This window comes from Paramisgurnus dabryanus, chromosome 10 (genome assembly GCF_030506205.2).
Source record: "Paramisgurnus dabryanus chromosome 10, PD_genome_1.1, whole genome shotgun sequence".
In the NCBI taxonomy this organism is placed as follows: domain Eukaryota; kingdom Metazoa; phylum Chordata; class Actinopteri; order Cypriniformes; family Cobitidae; genus Paramisgurnus; species Paramisgurnus dabryanus.
The window spans coordinates 13,949,569-13,970,238 of record NC_133346.1 but is presented as its reverse complement, the minus strand read 5'-3'; the positions used below and the strand labels follow the sequence as shown (position 1 = coordinate 13,970,238).

The 20,670-nt window shown below is 38.2% G+C and overlaps 2 protein-coding genes across 4 annotated transcripts; both read left to right on the top strand.

Moving 5' to 3' along the window:
• Positions 1 to 235: 235 nt before the first annotated feature.
• map3k7cl (map3k7 C-terminal like) lies at positions 236 to 8,504 on the top strand. 2 transcript variants are annotated; one of them, XM_065290724.2, is made up of 5 exons: positions 236 to 443; positions 1,017 to 1,098; positions 2,342 to 2,400; positions 5,766 to 5,881; positions 7,651 to 8,504. In XM_065290724.2, exons 2-5 carry the CDS (start codon positions 1,023 to 1,025, stop codon positions 7,829 to 7,831), a joined length of 432 nt encoding a protein of 143 aa, XP_065146796.1. In that variant the 5' UTR covers positions 236 to 443; positions 1,017 to 1,022; the 3' UTR covers positions 7,832 to 8,504. The 2 variants fall into 2 exon arrangements, with proteins under 2 accessions (XP_065146796.1, XP_065146795.1); XM_065290723.2 differs by having other exon boundaries at positions 239 to 553.
• Positions 8,505 to 9,238: 734 nt separating this feature from the next.
• On the top strand, positions 9,239 to 16,050 carry bach1b (BTB and CNC homology 1, basic leucine zipper transcription factor 1 b). Of its 2 annotated transcripts, none has more exons than XM_065290721.2 (5): positions 9,239 to 9,362; positions 10,657 to 10,910; positions 10,992 to 11,987; positions 12,460 to 12,666; positions 13,818 to 16,049. In XM_065290721.2, the coding sequence occupies exons 2-5, from the start codon at positions 10,668 to 10,670 to the stop codon at positions 14,289 to 14,291; spliced, it is 1,920 nt and encodes a 639-aa protein (XP_065146793.1). In that variant the 5' UTR covers positions 9,239 to 9,362; positions 10,657 to 10,667; the 3' UTR covers positions 14,292 to 16,049. The 2 variants fall into 2 exon arrangements, with proteins under 2 accessions (XP_065146793.1, XP_065146794.1); XM_065290722.2 differs by having other exon boundaries at positions 9,285 to 9,442; positions 13,818 to 16,050.
• The last annotated feature ends 4,620 nt before the right edge of the window (positions 16,051 to 20,670 follow it).

Below are 20,670 nucleotides of genomic sequence, written 5' to 3'. Positions count from 1 at the left end.
AAATATCATTATATAAACGTATATACAAATATAAAATATAGTTATTTAACACCATATTTTTTTAACTTCATAATGAAATATAATTTTTTTCGTATCTCACATATTTCAAGCATTGAATAATTTCATGTACACAAATGACGTCAAAACAAAACTCTTAATCACAGCCTTTACAAAGACAGTGACATAAACATAAAGCAGACAGTACAAAATTACTATCAACCGAAAGCATTGTTCAAGCTAATGTCTGGGTCACTCAACCCTGATTGGAGAGATGGACATTGTTCTTATGTAAAGTCATCTGGGCCATTTAATGGGCGTCCGGCTCGTGGTTCTCCTCCTGCGCTGAAGAGCTGTGATTACTTTGGCTGTGTTTCGTAAACCTGCTGTTGGCTTCCCAGTGTATACTACGAGGATTATAACGAGGGTTTAACAGTATAAACACGGTACGGAAGATCTACACGAGTGTCAATGGGGCGCCTGTAGCTCCGCGACTCCTCGAGTTCCTTTCAGCGCGTGTTTTGACTCTTTTCTGTATAAACGTTTCTATTGGCAGGTAAAGTTTTTTTTTCTTTTATACAATCATAAGCAAAATAAACAGATTATTTTTTTTAAACTTGTTTTAATTTACATTGTACAGCTTCTGATCTGATCAGTTTTTTTTTTAACACAGACCATATAGAAATATATTTATAGTTTGTCTTGTATAACGGTTTATATTTAACTAATACATATTAATAATCACACATTACAATTTAAGTGCTTTTAAAATAAACAACTAACTGCATTTAAAAAATACTGATATGTTGCAAATATTGCACAAAAATAATTATTATTGCAGACACTGCAGCTCTTGTAGACGTATGATCTCATTGGCTGGGATTGTTTAATCTCTGGTGCAAGTGTGGGCATGTGATGAAACTTATTCATAACCATTGAAATGCTGGCGAACCCATACTTTAATCAGCTAAAAATAAGGGTTTACATAAACTGCTGTTCAGTCTCTGTTTGCTCCTTAGGAATAAATGATCACCTCAACAAGACGAGTCTCTGCAGACAAACCTGAAGTACAAATCGCATTCAGGCTCGACGAAACCTCAGGTAACGTTATCCGCAATGACAAGTTTACACATTTGTGACAAAGAGACTGCCACTGAGTGACTAAAATAGATGCGTGACTTCTACCAAAATGGCAACCAACAAAACCCACGTAAGCCTCTCTTGTGGGATCAATTCAGCTTCTGCCATCCTTTTCAGGTGCCCCCCTCTATTTTAGTTTAACTCTGGCATCTTCAAAACAAGATATCTACCTAGCCACAAAGTCAACAGCACTGTCAAAGTGTTTTACAGCTATTCATGCAAATGCTTTGATGGCAGCTGCTGCCGGGACATTGCAGCATCAGGTTTCCTTTTTTAATACCTCACTGCTGCATGATTCACTCATTTGCTTTTAGAACACTGGCCTAAATTTAAAAGCATTTAGTACTTCATGCTTTGTTCCTGCCTGTACTTTAATATGCTGTTGTAAAGCTGAATGCATGGAACCAAAAACTTAAATGCACTTTGTTTTTAGGTTTGCCTGACTTCCCATTATTCCCTACTAGTTTGTTTCATCGAGCAAACTGTACAGTCCCATCTTCTGTAATAAAGGTCCACTGGTGTGCTACCAGTCAGCCAAAATAACACAAAACTGTCACGTTCACCCCCACCAGCTGCCTTCAGCAGGAATTACGCGATATACTTAATTTGAGTAATGTGCCTATCAGGTTTAAGATAAGGCCATGTGCAAATTTCGTGCACATATATATACACATCTTTTAATTGGCCTTCTGCTTGATGCGTGACTGTAAACAGCCCTGTTTTAGCTGATTGCATCAGAGGATTCCCAGCATGGGTGAGTGAGCCCCAGTTGGACATAGCTGGCGTGGCGGGAATCAGTGCAGACAAGCTGTCTGTCAAAGTACTTGTTAAAGTCAATCCATTTGAAAGAATCTGGGCAATAGTTACTTTCAATCTGTCGTTTAGGATTATGAAGTCCATGGCCGAACAGGTGCAGCTTCAATTTGGCTATTTGTCCTGATCTGGGAGCAGTTCTTTATGTCTCTCTTGTGAATTCAACGATTTATGTTTCTGCCAGAGAGGCTGGACCTAGATCAGTATCTAACATGACCTCAGACTGTAGATGTGATGGTGTCATTCAGGTGCAATATGAGATGTCGTATGGTAGAGTTGATTAGATGGATGTAGATGTCACCACTGAGGCCTTGGAGTAAAGATCTCTAACATTGGTTGCATCTTGTATCCACATACCAGACATGTTGATCGGGTTTTCTGTTCCTCTCAGAGTTGAAAGATGCAGAAGATCCCCTTCCAGCTTTTCCTCACCTTGAGCAACGGTTGCAGGTGACGTTTATTAATAATCTATTAAAGCAGTAGCATGCTTTTTGGTTTGAATACACTAGCTGTTTTTAAATATAGATTTAAGCTAAACATTAGTTTGTTGGACAGAAGTTGACTTGCTAAATGGTAACATCTAGAGGTCTTTTCTATGTTTTTTAGGTCATTGACCCCCTTAAAGGGGACATTTCACAAGACTTTTTAAACATGTAAAATAAACCTTGGTGTCCCCAGAGTATGTATGTGAAGTTTTATCTCAAAATACCACATAGATAATTTATTATAACATGTAAAAATTGACACTTTGTAGGTGTGAGCAAAAATGTGCCGTTTTGGGGTGTGTCCTTTTAAATGCAAATGAGATGATCTCTGCACTAAATGGCAGTGCTGTGGTTGGATAGTGCAGAGTAAAGGGCGATTTATAGTCGTGCGTAGGTCCTACGGCGTAGCTACGGCGTAGGCTATCCGTAGCCTGTGCGTAGCTCTGCGTAGCCTGACGCGCACCTCACAAAATTTCTAACAGCGCGTCGGCTATACGCGGACCGCAAGCTCTGTGATTGGTCCACCAGAACCCCTCCCGTCAGGTAAAAAAACTGCGTCATAGGTATTTCCATTTGAGACGGTGAAAACAAAGATGAGCCAAGTTGAGGAGTGATTTAACTCAAACTGCAACATAAGTCGCTGTTTATTTACTTCCATCATTGCTGGTCTTCTCAAATTATACACAACAAGTTGCTATTTCGTCTTCGTTTGTGGGTTAACTTGCTTAGCTTCTTCTTCTGTGACGACTTCTGCTGCTGCTGTGGTTACACCCGTGATAACTGCCAACCAGCGGTTTCGCGTGTGTTTGCACGTCGACGCGGACGGCGACGCACAAGTATAAATGAAAACCGACGCGGAACCTACGCCGTCGCTGCTACGCCGTAGGACCTACGCACGACTATAAATCGCCCTTAAGGGGTGGTATTATCCACTTCTGACATCACAAGGGGAGCCAAATTTCAATGACATATTTTTTTCACATGCTTGCAGAGAATGGTTTACCAAAACTAAGTTACTGGATTGTACTTTTTCACATTTTCTAGGTTGATACAAGCACTGAGGACCCAATTATAGCATTTACATATGGAAAAAGTCAGATTTTCATGATATGTCCCCTTTAATGGATAGAGGGGAGGAGCAGGGACCACCAATACATGTATTAAATTAAGACTGGATTTACATACTTTGTTATGAATGTTGCATTACAAAGATATTGAAATAATAATTTTTGGTATTCACATACCATACTGTTAACATAATACATAACACTTTAATTGTAATGAGCAGGGCAACATGGGAGCTTCTTGCATTAAAGCTGTTGTCCTGCTCTGATCTGTCCCAAACTTTTCCATATACCAGTTGCGGCCGGTGACATATTTTTTCTAGGGCACTCGAGGTGAATGTATGTAGACATGTATGTAGCCCGTGTGTGGTTCCTTTTTCAAAATATGTTTTTTGCGCTTTGAGAGATCATATGTGCATCACGTGTCATGCCAAAATAAGTGCCTGCTGCAGATGCGTCTAAAGGGTTTATGATAAAGGAGACGCTCGCGTTTGCTAGATACTCGCGCCTTATCTCATGCGTAATCAGTGTTTACTGTTTTGGGAGTTTCTTGCGTGTATTTTGTGAACGTGAGCATCTCTTTAATCATAAATGCACTTATTTTGACAAAAAACGTGATGCACACAGGATCTCTTGACACACAAAACACATATTTTGAATTAGCACCCCTCGGATGAGCAGTCACGAGCCGCCACTGCCCTATACAACTGCAAAGGCACATATGTAGACGCCAGTTGTTATTCATGAAAACAGTGTCAGAGAATTTGTCAAAATTATAAGCACTATTTCATCAGGGAAATACAATTTTGCTGCTTTATACTGATTATAATTGAAACTTTAAAGACATTTATACATATTTTTTACATATTTTACTATTTTTTACCATCAAATTGTCACACACCTTAACACTAAATGTATCTCACAAAACAACAAAAACATCACACACAATATACACCTCAGTAAATCTGAAGTAAAAACACAAGGTGGCAGTAGTCAGGGTTATGACAACAGATAAGAGTTCAGTATTGCATTGAACATTAGTGTGGTTTCGAGGGAAGTCTATGTCATTGATAGCAGAGACCGAGACAGGGTATTTTTAGGGGAAAAATATAAGGAAACTCTTTTGTTCCTTTGCGTCAGATAAGAGATACATTTGGTAATTTATCATGAAAGGATCAAATTAATTAAATCTCTTATATCTTTGATTAAAAAGACATATATATTCTGTTTTAGATTATGGTTTAAACAATTGAGTGGGTCATGTAGTAGACCATTTGGTAGAGCATTGCGTAATTAGCACAAAGGTCATGGGTTTGATCCCATGGTACATAGATACTGGTAAAATGTATTGATTGAATGAACTGTTAGTTGCTTTGGACAGATGTCCCTGCCAAAATGCATAAATGACTTATTGTTACCTGTACATTGTTCTACCTGAAAATCGACTAGACATACACATGACATGGGGGAGTTGAGGGGGAAAATTGGGAAAAACAGAAGTGGTTTGTTGTGGTAATGATATTCTATTGAACTGATGTGAGTCATTGCGAAAGAAGAAGTTTCAGACACAAAAGGAATTAAAAACGTCAAGCGCCTCACTAATGTTTCCACTTGTCAGACATGTTACAATGTATAATATAATTATTGCATCATTTAACATATAATTCAAATACATGCATTTGTCAGACACTTATTTCCAATTGAATGTGAAAGAGCGCATAACAAGGTATACATTTTTATCAGTCTGTATGTTTTCTGGGTTCGAACCCATGACCCATGATAAGCGCTGCTAGCACAATGCTCTACCAGTGAGCAATACAAATTTAACTGTAACTTGTGGACTTATATATTATGTATGTAACCTCAAAGAGGAAAAGTTTAAAATGACACTATGTTATAATAATAACCATGTATACACAAAATAAAATCAAAATTTTTGCATACTCAGTTATTTAGGTAAGGAATAATTGAATTATTCGAAAATAATGCACACCCAAGGTGGTAATGCGGCACGACACGAAGCGGAGTTACACCGTTACACCGCGAGTAATTATTATTTTCAAGTATTTCAAAGGACCAAAGTTTTACAGAAAATTAATCAACACCCCTGAAACATTTTCTCAACCAATCAGAAAGCATTCAGCAGCCCCTGTGGTATAAAAGGACAATAACTGGTGTGATATTATTGGGTTAGGTAATATGGTTAAATCAAACCCGCTGATATGTGAATTATAATGTGATCATCTGTTTTTCTTATTCTTAACAGCCAGTCCTGCCATGTCAGTCACTCAAGGAGTCTGTAGATGTATATAAAGACCACTGCAAGATGGCCAATGAATTTAACCAGGTCAAACATGAGATTGCCAGACTGGAGGACAAAAAGTAAGCCTTTAAAATTACCACTTTAAACAAACTCAACCTATGTAAAATAAATATTTCTAATTAAGAGATGTGAAACTTGTTATAACTATTACAACTACAGTACTGTGCAAAAATCTTATCCCACCATCCCCAGCTTTGTTGTTTAAGCAGTTTTAATTATTTTCTCCTCTTTTTTTTTAAGATACAAACAGAAAATACAAGAAATATGTACACAAAATTAAAAACAAAACTATGTTCAGAACTAAAATTCTTTTTCAGGCATCAGTCAGTATTTAGTGTGACCTCTCTTGGCACGAAACACATCTTGAGCTTTTTTGAGGAGACTGAACTCCTGAAGTCATTCCATTAGAATTAGAAATTAGGATTTCATTTAATTTAAGAGATCCGGCAGCTGCCTGATATTGCTTAAATGGAAAAGGAGTTTAGCCTAAATAATTGACACTTCAGCTTATACTTTTATACCGTTTTTAATCCTACATACACATTTCCGGTATTTTCTGGATTTATTCCAATAAAGAGACTCAGAAACAATTATATATGATCACTATACAATTGCAAAAACAACAAATCTAATGGTAGCATGTTTCCTAAGACTTTTGCACGGTACTGTAAATATAACTAAAAACGTGTTATAACTAAATATTTTCTGGTATATCCGTGTAAAGTTTGAATACAATTGTTTAAAGTATTCTTTGTTAATATGGGGTTTCCTTTCAAAGTCATGCTGCTCTGCTGGTTTAAAAAGGCCTATGTAATGATGACAAGGCCTTACATGCTGTATTGTGGTATGCAAGGCACAGAATTGCAAAACCACACTTTGAAAATGAAAGTCCATGTCTGTGTATTTGACATTTTAAAGTTCTCCTTCACGTGAACTTAGGGAATTGCACAGATTTTAGGAAAGCATTGTTTCTTGTTCAGTCACAAAATAACGAAAATCCAAAATTTACATAGGGAAATATTCATGCCACCCATTTCTGCAGATTGTAGGTTTTATTACTAAGGAAATTTTGTAAAGGCTCAATGCAAAGTTTATTTATGTAGGGAAACACAAGGGCTTTCTTAATATCTAAATGCCATATGTACATTTCCAGTGCTTGTTCTCCCCTTCATTTTTTCTCACAGATAGGAAAACACAGGCAATTTCTCAGGTCCGTTAGGTTAAGATAAAGCAGGTGGTTCTTTAGGAACACGCTTTAAACCACATGAGTTTTCTGTGACCAAGTACAGGCACATTTACTAGAGATTTATTATTGACTCATGCCGAACGGTTTGTTGACGTTCCCTAGTCACACAGAGGTGAAATGTGCAGGTAAACAAGGCCAAATACACTTTATTTTTATCCTTGTTCAGTTATTAACAGTTTAGTTTGCATTTCAAATGTTAAACCTCAAAATAAAAACCAAACAGACTCGTAAACGACGCTGCCCCGCCCTACAACAACCTTGCTTGGATAGTTAACAAAGTCTAAATGTGTAGAGGATATCAGTCATTGAGTCGATGCCATTTTGGATCACAGCCCACGGCTCGGGCCAGTGACCTCCGTGTCTGCGGATTTGGCTATAATTATAGATTGAATATCAACCCAAGTATCAAACTGTATGACGGTGGTGGTTCTGTTCCCTACATTTTTTAAGTCAATAAAGACGTCATATGTTATTTTGGGCTAACTTCCTCGGTACGGTTAAATAGAATCATGTGCCGTTTACAAGATGATGTAATGTAAAACTAATGAATTGTAAGGTTGATCTACGTTGTTTTTACCACAGGAAAGAACTTATCGCAGAACTGTTAGAAGATGAAAAGGCGTCGATGGAGTATGCACGGCTAGAGGAGGAATACAGGATACTTACGGAAGAGAATCGGAATCTGATTTCGGTTCACAGCGAGCGTGCCAGACAGCTTGAGACTCTCAGAGTGATCAGTCAAAAGAGGCAGGGCTCCTCGTGACCTCACTGGCTCCTACTACCACTGTACTTACAAACATCTTTTTTCTGTGATTATATAATGATGTGGAAAACTGATCCTGAATCAGTCTCATTAGACTGAGGCACTTAATGTATGTAATGTATGTTAAATGAGTAATGTGGGGTTTTTAGCGGCATCTTACGGTGACAAAGGACAAACATGTAATCGTCTGAGACAACGTAGGCACGAAACGCACTCGGTAGATCAGTTTAGGTCTACAGGGGGCTACTGTAGAAACATGACGTCGACTTCATGTAAGGGGACCCGCGGTGTACTGTACTATGTAGATAAAAACGTCTCATTCTAAGGTAATAAAAACAATACAGTTCATTATGTAAGGTCTTTATACACCACTGATAATATAGTTATGTTTATTGCATCTCTGTGAGATCATTCTAAAAGTCCCACATTGCACCTTTAAGCTAATAAATTGGTCATTTACAGGACTGATGGTCCAAACTTATTAAGGGTCACCTTACTTGTATTTGTCTGGCACAGTTTTCTAAATATATACTGTACTACTTTTCTGTTTGTGTTTAAAGGGCGTGTTTGTTGACAAATGTGCTTCACTGCCTATTGTACAGTTGAAATTGTGTCTGTGTTACATCATTCGAAATGCTGTGCTGTGAAAAAGTAAATGTTTCTCTTAGTAAAATGTTTTACTGTTGTCTCTCGCTTACGTAAATAAGGGATTAAGGAACTACATTTCTGATGAACTATTCAAGTTCAAGCAAGGTGACAACAGACGTATGACTGCACACTATTGTTTACTTACTCAGTAATAGGGAACTTGGGTTTCGAAATGTGATCTGCTCATTTTAGGATTGTGAAACTCTTTAAAAATATCAATGGCTGACGAACAACCATTCCATGTTGCTAAAATACGAGCAGTAATTTAGTTCCTTATGTGTGTCCTCAAACCAGTTTAACAGCAGGACAGGAGTAAAGTTAGCTTATACTTGTTTCGAAGTTTAATAGTCAATTTAGATTAACTTAATTGATATATAAGTTTAGTATTATTTTAGTTTTTAACCTCATTTATATTTATACTGGGAGTATAAATTATGAATTATCTATGTTGAAAGTTATAGGTTAAGGCTGGTTATAGTTATTTATAGTTATACAGTATTTATTAACTATAATATTTGAAACATACATAACCCATGCTTATACGTTTGTGTAATCTTATTCTGGAATATAAAAATAAAGAATGAGTAGGTGCGCCCAAAATGTTGACTTATAGTAGGCTATAAATTATAAAATGTGTCAAACTATTGTATTGTGTGGTTGAAAACTAAGGAAGTGATGACGTTTGTGACAGACAGGACCGGAGACCAATAAACGTGAGGTAGTGTTTGAGAAGGCGGGACAAAAACAAATTTGGCGTAAGTCACATGATGTCAGAGTAAAACACACGCGCCTCCTATTTCATAGTTACAAGTAAGCGCTTTAAGAAATCCTAGTCAGTATGTTGTAACAATACCAACTTTTACTATCACTCTCCAAATGACAGGTGAGTATTAACAGGTTGTGGGTTTATATGTTATGTATGTTGATGGAGGCGGAAAGACACGGGCAAACTGAACTTTATAGGTAAAGTTTTCAAATCTATCTTTAATTTAAATGTCAATTTCTTCATGAAAACAGATTTTATATTACTTCAATGATCGTAATCCTAATCGTATTAAAACTGATATTTTCATTATTTACATTTGTCCTCCGACGGAGCTTGTGTGAGTAGCCTATACACCATGTTTGGAAAGTCACTCGCGTTCAAAAGTTTGATTTAATCATCAGTTTTGATACAGCCGGAGTGTTGCATCAAACCGCGTCTTTTGTTTACACAAGTTACATGTTTTAGGGATGCGGGTTCGTTACTTTCCGTTTAATATACAGCTTATTTGACCCGTACGCTTGGTGTAAATCAGATTTGATCGACGGAAAAGGACATAATTTGAAGAAAAATGCCTACTCATCCTTTATCAGCAAATGCCACTGACTTGCGTTCAACTTCATGCAGCGCTGCACAGAACGATTGGCGTGTGACATCAAGTACCGCGAGAGCGATTAGTAAGCTTCGCTTCTCGCGGTACATTGATGTCATAGGCCGTTCTGTCAGCGCAGCGTCTTATGTAGTCGAGCGCAGCCAGTGAGTCAGCAGAAGGCGCACACGCGCTCCGTGCATGACTGGGACAAACTGCCTGTACACGGTTAAGATAAACAACTTCCGTGTGAAAAGACACGTACTCTTAGGACTTTTCATTACTTGTGCACCATTTCAAACATTTTCTCCCGCAGGCGCTTTTTGTGTTTTAGGTCAGAGATCCTAGATAGTTCCTGAAGAGCGAGTTTGCGAGTTCATGCCGCGTCTAATAAAACCAAACCATTTTAATTAATTATATAAAAAATATAATTAATTATTTAATTGTAAATTGTACTTAAAATTCCTATATATTTACTGTTTTTGATCTTTGCCATAGTAAATGATGAAATATACTATAGTATTCACTATATAGTAGTTAATACTGCGGCACACCATAGTTTAACATAAAAAAAAAAAAACTACAGTATGTATACTCTTTTGCTAGCCACTTACTTTAGGATAACAAAAAGAGTACACACTAATAGGGTATGTGAGGGCAAATTGGGACGCTGTCGGTATAAAATCATTCTCGAAATTATAATTTGCGTATTCCTGCAAATGCTTTTGAATAACCAAAGTTGTCACATTCATCGCTCTATTTATCTGCATGTATTGAAATACTTTTGACAGTTCTTTTGAAATGCTAACTGTTTTTGTGGTGCAGATTAACTCAACATGTCTGTGGAGAGGTCGAAATCCTCGCAGTTTACCTTCCAGTCATCCGTGCACAGTTCTCACGTTCTGCAATGTCTAAATGAGCAAAGGAAGAAAGATCTTCTGTGTGATGTCACGGTTGTGGCGGAGAACCACAGTTTCCGAGCCCACCGTGCGGTTCTGGCCACGTGCAGTGATTTCCTCAGTGCTCGGGTATGTGGTATTACCACGCCCGAAGGACTTGTCATCAACCTTCCTGATGAGGTAACAGCCAAATCACAGGTTTGAGATGATCATGGATGAGTCTCTCTGGCCAAACGTGTAATTTTGTGCCTTATATTGCAGGTGACTGCAGAGGGATTCGAACCCTTACTGGAGTTTGCCTACACCTCTAAACTTACCTTTACCAAAGAGAACGTGCTTGAACTTCGTAACTGCGCTTCTGTCCTTGGTTTCAAGAACTTGGACAAAGCCTGCTTTGACTTCCTTCTCCCCAAGTTTTTCGACAGCAGCAGAAGTGCGTCCAACATCCAGAGGAAGCGATGCTGCAAGACCAAATGCTGCAAAGGGCGGGAGGCTTTGGTTGGCGGGGATGACGTCATCGATGAAGATAAAACCATACCTCAGCCCTCACAGTCTCTACTTCAGGAAAAGGAGGCATCATGTCCTTCTTCTACGCCTATTGAGGATGTACTAGGAAGTGACAATGGCCAAACTGAGAAACATACAACCTACTCCCTCTTATGTCCCAAATACAGAAAGTTTCAAAGAGCTTGCGGGAGGGAGCGATCGTGTCCCGATGTCTGTGGCTTGGAATCCGTCCCCACGTCTCTTGCGAGACCAGAAGACAGTTGTCCCCTAAGCTGCCCTCCTTTCTCAAGCAATGGAGACTGTAGCCAATCATCACAATCTATTTGTGACTTGGGTAATGAAGGAATGTCCTCTGTCTCAGGAACGAATGATGCCGCGATTAACTACAACAGTAACACTGAATCTTGCCCATCGTACCAAAGCGACACCATTAGGAGCAGAGAAGAGATAGAAGTAGCCAAACAGCTCACGGTCTGGCCGGATGTTTGTCCCACCGAGGCGTCTCCGTCCAGCCTAGACACGGAGGAGAAAACTTCCAGGTGTCAAATGAACTGTCACCTGGATCCCATGACAATGGAGTGTCCGTTTCTGCTGAGCTTTGGCGCAGTGGGTGCTCAACTACACCATGTTGATGTTGGAGCCACGTCTCAGGGTAGTCCTTACATGCTCTCTAACCAATCAGGGGAGGACTCTGATAGTTTTGACACAGAGGGGGATAGTGAGTCTTACAGCAATGAAAAACTATCTGAAGTAAGAGCTGATTATTTGTTATATTTACACTAATACAAACATTAGTATTGTGATTGCTCATTTTCATCAAACCCTAAAGGCCCTAGCATACTTTACTTTACGCATATGCATACATTCACGCAAAGTCACTTTGGATAAAAGCATCTGCCAAATAGCCACCAATTAAAATAGATGAGATTTTTATCTGGGGCTTTGGGAGTTGTGTCTTTTGACTTGGACCAATAAGCAACCATTTAGCATCTGTGTTGAAATGGGTTACTGGGGTTAGATTGGTTAATATTTGTTGGACTTGTCTTGGGCAGTACGCCCAAAACTCCCTAAGGGTCAAAAGTCCACAGGTTTCTTGCATACTCATTTTTTTGTGTTCAACTTCACACTATATATCTGTACAACTGTAAACATGACTCACTTGTGTGGTCTTCGTGGAATTGATGTAGATGAGTTGTCAAGCATTTTTGTTTTTCTCCTCCAGATGGCTCTGCCGTTCTCTGTGGAGCAGATTGTGTCGCTGAACAGGAATGATTTCCAGCAGATGATAAAGCAGCAGTGCTTGACACGGGAGCAGCTCGATTTCGTGCACGACATCCGCAGGCGGAGCAAGAACCGTATTGCGGCCCGTCGATGTCGCAAGAGGAAACTCGACTGCATTTTCAACCTAGAGTGTGAAATTCAAAAACTGGTAGGTGTCTGAATCTTTCTTTGATGTCTTAGTTGTTGTGAAAGCTCAACGTTAACACAAAATCTTACACAATTCTATTTTGGTTAGAGAAAACAAAGCCTATTATTAGATCTTTTAACATTTATTAAAAAATGTTGAAAGATTATGAGGTCACATGAATGTTTTAAAAATAATGAAGCTCCTATCACAATACCACAATATTCCAAAACAAATGACAGTTTTTCATTTCAATTTAATTTCAACTTTAAGTTGAAACAACAAATCTCTTTCCTCTGCTGTTAAAGGGATAGTTCAGCCAAAAATTATATTAAACCCATGATTTACTCACCCCCAATCTGTCCGAGTTGCATATATCCATCGTTTTTCAGACAAACACATTTTCAGATATTTTAGAAAATGTTTTAGATCTTTCAGTGAATCATATGTGAAGTTACGGGGTCCACGTCCTTCAAGTCCAAAAAAAGTGTGTCCATCCTTCAAAAAATAAATACAAACGGCTCCAGGATGATAAAGAAAGGTCTTCTGAGGGTAATCCGCACGGTGTTGTTGTAGAAATATCCATATTTAAAACTTTATTAACGTAAATAAATACCTTCCGGTAGCGCCGCCATCTTAGACTCCTCTGTATTCAGGAGAGAGTATTAGCGTAGTGTACGCAATTTTCTTAGTGACGTATGACAAATTCGGAGGGCGGGGGCACAGAGCAGCAGCAGAGTAGCCTCCGTAAGCTGCGTAAAGCTCTGATCTTGAATGCGGACGCGACTAAGATGGCGGCGTTACCTGAAGGTAGTTATTTTCATTAATAAAGTTTTAAATATGGATATTTCTACAACAACACCGCGCGGATTACTCTCAGAAGACCTTTGTTTATCATCCTGGAGCAGTTTGGATTTATTTTGTAAAGGATGGACGCACTTTTTTTGGACATGAAGGACGTGGACCCCGTAACTTCACATTTAATCAACTGATCTAAAACATTTTCTAAAATATCTGAAAATGTGTTTGTCTGAAAAACGATGAACATATGCAACTCGAACAGCTTGGGGGTGAGTAAATCATGGGTTTAATATCATTTTTGGCCGAACTATCCCTTTAATGCCCATTGTGTACTATTTATGTCTGTTTGACATTTTTGTATGTTTGCTCTGCAGAGGAACGAACACGAGAAGCTGACGGCCGAAAGGATTCAGCTGAATCAGATGAAGCTAAAGACCTGGCAGTGTTATTCCGGTCTATACGATAGGGTTTGTGCCGAAGCAGCCCTCAAACCAGAGCAACTTCAGGTGCTGGCCAAATATTCCTCTCCAGACTGCCCACTGTCAGCTTTCCTCTGCCCCTCCTCAGACCTCTCTCAGAGCCCCGACCTCCAGCCCCTGACTTCAGGCTACTCCCCGCATTTCTCTGCACGCACCTGCTGCTCTGAAGCCAACGCACCTGTCGATTCCTTAATAGAAACCACAGCTGGTGTTCCTCAATCAAGCTTTATAAACCTCTTGCCTACAAGGCCCACCGAATCTCAGTCACAAACCTGTCAGGCTAACAGCTCGCCTTCTGAGAAAACGGTGTGCGGTTCAATCATAAAACTTAGCACGGATCTCATCAACAACCAGGAAACGGACGAATAACCAAATAGAACATATTCAGGTTGAAGGACCACAAAAACTCAATGAAGATTTTATTTTTAGATAAACAGACTCTTTTGTAAGTCACGCAAACTCGACGCAGATACATTTAACAAAAGTGATCACTATTATTCTTGTGTGATCGCAGGTTGTACATCTGATCTTTTTTTTACTTTTGTGTGCACTGATTGCTTATCAGTGTTAGGTATTCCTCCACATAAATCAATCATGTTTTTAGTCTTAAAGGTGCAGTGTTTTAGAAGGATCTCTTGACAGAAATGCAAAATAATATACAAAACTATATTATCAGGGGTGTATAAAGACCTTTCATAATGAACCATTGTGTGTTTATTACTAAAGAATGAGACGTTTTTATCTACATATACCGAGGGTCCCCTTACATGGAAGTCGCCATTTTGTGCCACCATGTTTGTACAGAAGCCCTTAATGGACAAACTTTTTTACTAAGTTGTCTCCGATGACATGGTTGTCCGGTGGCGGCTACCGTAGCTTCTTTATGTGCTTAATAAACGAGGGGTAAACAGTGAACTGAGCCATTGGTTGCAATTCACCACTAGATGCAGCTAAAATTTACACACTGCACCTTTAACACGCACGTCAACAGAATACCCACAGTGACCCTGCCTGTGAAAACCCCAGCTAAAGTAATTTACTGTTTTCAACATAAAATCATTCGGTGAAAATATAACCTTGATATCTTTAATATTGACTAAGGTCATGTCAATGACTGAAATCAAACTTTGATGCTCCTAATCGAATTTATTTATTCGATTATGAGACTTTAGCCTAGATTGCACAGACAGGGTCACATTTAATCTGCCTCAATTCACAGGATAAAGATTTCGAGACTAGTACACAACACACCTCAATATTTCTCCCAATATTTTCTTTATGTTCTCAGGGTGACACTGCATTCCAGGTAATAGGTGCTGTAATAGGAACCAAATATCTGTTTTTGTTGAAGCTGTGACGTAAACCAAATCATATATTAGGAAAATATTTAGAGTCTTAAAGTAAATGCTGAGGCGTTCAGAACTGCACACGCTGTAGTTTCTTTCAATTGTTGGTGTTTGTTGTCATTGGTTCTGATGGCCATTTGCCAGCAAAAAGTTTTCATTATAAATGTTGTCTTTGAACAAACACAAAGAAGATGATGTACGTATTACAGATTTATAAACTGGATAATTCCACTCTTCATTGCTTGGGCCCAATTTATATAATCCCTCGGTTTCACAGACAAGGCTTAAAACTAGTCCTAGACTAAAACACAAGTTTGAGCTGTCTCAACTGAAAATAACTTGCACTGACACAGCTTAAAAATTGCAACTAGCATTGATTTGTCTTAAGATACACACTAGTAACATCTTTTTATAAGGCAGGTTTATAAAAGATCATAATTTAACTAAACCCTAGTCTTGGCTTTAGCTAAGCCTTGTTTATGAAACCAGGCAGATACCTCTTAAGAAACAGCTTAATAAATGAAGTTAATAAATAAAATGTGTGAGTTTTTCCTACTGGATGTCTCAATGTTTATGTCTAATATTCAGGGTTACCACGGGTCCTTGAAATCCTTGAAAGTTTGTGAATTTGGGGGGGATTCAAGGCCCTTGGAAGTTTTTGAAAATATTCATACATAGATTGAAAGTGCTTGAATCTATTTGATGCAAGAATTTTCTGGGAAAAAATCCATATAATTCCCTGTATAGTGTAGGAAAATATCATAAAATTCTAGATTTTTTAAGCACACGTGCTAAACTTTTCTCATTAAATGCTTATATCTTCTGTATGCCAATGTTGATTCATACCAAAATGCTTTTTTGCATAGTTGTATTTGACACATGAAAACATCACGGGTTACGTATGTAACTGTTGTTCCCTAAGAAGGGAACGAGACGCTGTGTCTTCCTTGCCATACTTCCTGGGTCCCTGTAACGCCGTCTTTGGCAATATTTCAGATAGCGATATACTTCCTTGCTCCCGCGTCACCCTGTCTTTGTCGTTAATCCTCACCATTGGTTTAATTTGATATACACATTCAGACGCACTTACCCCTGGAGGCGTCCCCAAAGTGTCACCGCAGTGACGCAGTGCGGGTTCCCTTGAAAGGGAACTGTTACAATGTGTCCTAAAGTGTAACACGATGTAACGTTGCTCTTTAGTCCTTGAATTTGAGGGTATTGGACCTGGGAAGTCCTTAAAAGGTCCTTGAATTTGAGGTTAACTAAGGTGTGGGAACCCTGTTTATTTTTATGTACATTCAGCCTATGAGCTTTTTCTACACCTTATTTTTCTGAAGAGTTATAGGGGTGGTTTTCTGGACAGGGCTTCAGAATAAAATGCATGTTTGAGCTGGCATAACACATTTTACTGACATATCTTAACATGTATCAATGCCATTGCTTTTCACAAGATGCACACCAGTAGTGTTTTTGTAAGGTATGTTTGTAAAAACTACTTAAATGTCCTAATATAACCTGGATTGATCTAAACTCTGTCTTGGAAACCACCCCAAAATGTCTGTTTGCTTGTATTGATGCACCTGTTAGTTGTGCAGTACGAAAGGGGGTGTCTATTTTTGTTCATGTAGTGTATTAGTACAGTATTGTACATTACATTAGCATACATGTAGCTGACATTATACACGGTCAGAAAAAAGTGGTCCCTAGCTGTAATATTACTGTAGTAGTACCTCAAACGGATACATATCTATGGTACATATTAGGACCATTTTAAAGAGTAATGGCCCAGTGACAGCTAGGGACCAATTTTGGTCCATTCTTTCTGACAGCGTGTAGCACACAGTGCTATTATTGTACAAAGATTGTGTTTCTGCAGTGATGTAGTTTAACCAACAGATGGTAGCACTCACCCATAAAAGTTCAATGTCCCTCGTGGTCGATGTGATAAACTCTCATAACCGCAGCACTTGTATTATCCAAATGGGTAAACACTTTCCAGTCTACAGAACAAGGACAGCTGGAAGAGCAATTTGCAGAATAACGTCACATTACAAGTTGTTTTCTCACAGATTTAGGAATGTGTGCTGGAATAATTGGTAGTAGGCCATGAGGCATTTTTCATCATTTTGATGCATCTATGCTGTCTGATTGTCAGCTATAAAACAAAAGTGTGTTCATTATTGTGTTTTGATCCCTTGGGTTAATCTGACACGCTCATCAGTTTCATCATCAAACAGCTATCGGATATCATTCATCTTCACGTGACAAGCCAGATGTCACTGGTCCTATCAGAAAACAGATAGCTCAGTTTACAGTTACCTGATAAAACATCACGGTTTGCAACATGGTTTAATCAATCTGGTACAAAGTATAAAATCGAATGACTTTGTGAGCTTTGTTATTGGACAAGTGAATACTCAGTTACTTTCTTAAACGGGACAGCTCACCCAAAGTAATTTACTTACCCTTATGGTAGGGGTGCACAGATAAATGCGATGTACACTAATAATATAGTCGCTGATATTATTATTCTTAGTCGCACAGCCGATCTTATTCACAGCTTTTCATGTACTTCGGCTTTTGATCAAGTCCTTATCAATCTGAAATCCCTGTTAGTTTGAGTCGTTTAAAACATTCATTTGAAAAAACAACATTCGTCAAACATAATCATTATAGATATTCTTTATTATCACGACAATACCTGAAAAGGTTTGCAAAACAGCAATATAAATATATCCTCAAGCAATCCCTTACGAAAATTAACCATGGTTATATTGTGGTAAAAGTGTAGTAACCATGGTTTTTTGGTGTATTGATTACTATCAGCAAAACCATGGTTTTACTACACTAACTATGGTTTAACTATGGTTTTTGAAAACCATGATTGCCAAAACCATGGTTATTTTGTAGTTACTATGGTTTTACTACAGTAACCATGGTTTTTTGGTTTTAACTGTAGTAAAACCATGGTTAATTTTCGTAAGGGATTTCCTGGAGCTACGAGTGGTTCTTCGTCTACTACAGCGCATATTGAGTTTCTGCACGAGAGCGCCCTCTGGCTTTTGGATGTAGCGGCATTTCACATTAATTCATTAATGAAGCATTGCAAGTCACGTCCGATATATCGGTGCACCTCTACCTTATGGCATTACAAAACTGTATGTCTTGCATAAAGGGGCATTTTTCCTGACAGGGTTTAGCACTAGGCCTTAGTTATATTAGGACATTTAAGCAGTTTTTACAAACATGAAAAAGCAATACTGGAGTGCATCTTGAGACAAAACAATGCCACTGATATGTGTTAAGATACATCAGTACAAGGTGTTTTTGAAATTTAGGCAACCCAAACATGCATTTTAGTCTGGGACAAGGGTAAAGACTATGTGATTATGTGAAACCTGTAATTTAAACAACATTCATGTTGATACTAAATATTTTCTCATTACAGCTTGTGTATTTAGTTAAAGGTTGAGTAGAGGAATGATAACAGCAAGAAAAATAATTGATTATTAATATTTGTTTAATTAAATTCTTCATCTTTATCCAGCATTGTATAAAATTATTTGATTCTCAGTTTGACTTTTTTCTTTAAAACCAACAAAAACAAAAACATTCAACCAAAAAGCTTTGATGCAAAGACTGAAATATCAACAATGTCTTACATCCCATATCAACAACAAAATATTACTAGAAAGTACAATAAAATACATTTATAACACCAAAACTTGGTTTAACACCAATGACACAATGTAACACCAATGACAAAATTATAATATAATGATAGATAATGAATATGATAAAACTTATAAACGTTCATAAAATTTTCCATCTTGTTTTGTTTTTATGCTTTTATGTTGGTCACGTGCTTAGGAAGTACTCATTAGAGAAGTAACACTAATGAAGGTAACACCAATGATGGTAACACCAATGACAATTTACAAAAAAAATTAATATTTAAAAAAAATGGCTGCCATTAGCCATGTGCTATTATCTTAGAGATGTAACAATTACATACTTATTCAGTATAATGTATTTTTATGTAAAGATCTTAACACTCCCAGCTATAAAAAAAAGAGTAACACTAATGACATCCAAAAAATCTTATCTCAAAATTCTTAGATATATCATGATATTTAAGACTAAGGCCCTGTCCCCAATGGCGCACTTCATGTGGACTTTCGGTCTCGTGGCCTTAAATTGCGCGTTCTCGCTTAGTCTACGAGTCCGTAGGGTGTCCCATCTGTCATTTTTACGCTTTGAAGTGTGCTCATCAGCGCCTCCTTTGCCCCCTTGATGCGGTCTTCAGCGAAGCCCGCACTGCAGCAGGCTTCGCGGACTTTGCCAACCCAGAAGTCCTTGCGAAAGAGCAATCAGACCAATCAGACGACGGAAGGGAGGAGTTCACACTGACGGGCAACTTCTCTAGCTATTTCCGGTGTGATGCTCAAGTCTGTCCCAAAATACGACTCCGGTGCACCCACGTGGACTCGCATCAAGGGTCCCTAAAGTCTGGACTACGTGATGTCATCAGGGGAGGACCACAAGTCCGGAGTGTGCCATTTGGGACAGGGCGTAATAAGGTAAGACATCTCAAAAACCTTTTGCCTTCCTCCACTGCACTTCTTTCACTGACCTCTTGACCCATGAAAAACTTCAAAGAGCTGATGCTTCGTTTCAAAATAAAAGTGCTTTGGGTAGGGTAACACAAATATTTATTTGATATTATTCATATTAATAGTGTATTTTTACCATTTCAGTGTTGTAGTAAATTCATTCAGGGTTAAAGGTAAATGTAAATTAGATTTGTTTTATAAAAAACATGGTTTTAAATAATAAGAACACAGTTCAACTTCCATGAATGATCAAAGGGACAGGACAATTTTTAACATTTAAAAAAAGTTTTAAAAAACGGAAAAAAAGAAAATTAAATAAATCAACTCTCTCTTCATTTTAAGGACAGTCTATATTTATTAAATATATTCCATTATGGGATTATTGGGTCAAATTAAATGATTAAGGGGTCTGCAAATTTCCACCTTTTTTGTAGAATGACCCTTATATAGGATGTCCATACTGTTATTATCAATAAAATGAAAGTGCACGGACACCAGGGACAGCCATGGTCACCATTTATGTTTGCGGTATGTGCAAAAGCATCTTGGACAATCTGCTTTGTGGTTAAATTTCATGCTGTTGGTCTGCTGCAAAAAATAATAAAGCCACTGGTGCTTTGTGCCTGAATTTTGAGTCATAGCACATAATCATAAAACAGAGTCGGATATCAATGTCACTTGAGCAAAACAAAACAACAAAGACCACAGGTGCATCCCTCTGTAAAACAGATTGATTTTCTGGGTGCTTAGTAGCTTCTCTTTATACCCTTTAAGTCCCAAAGTGGAATT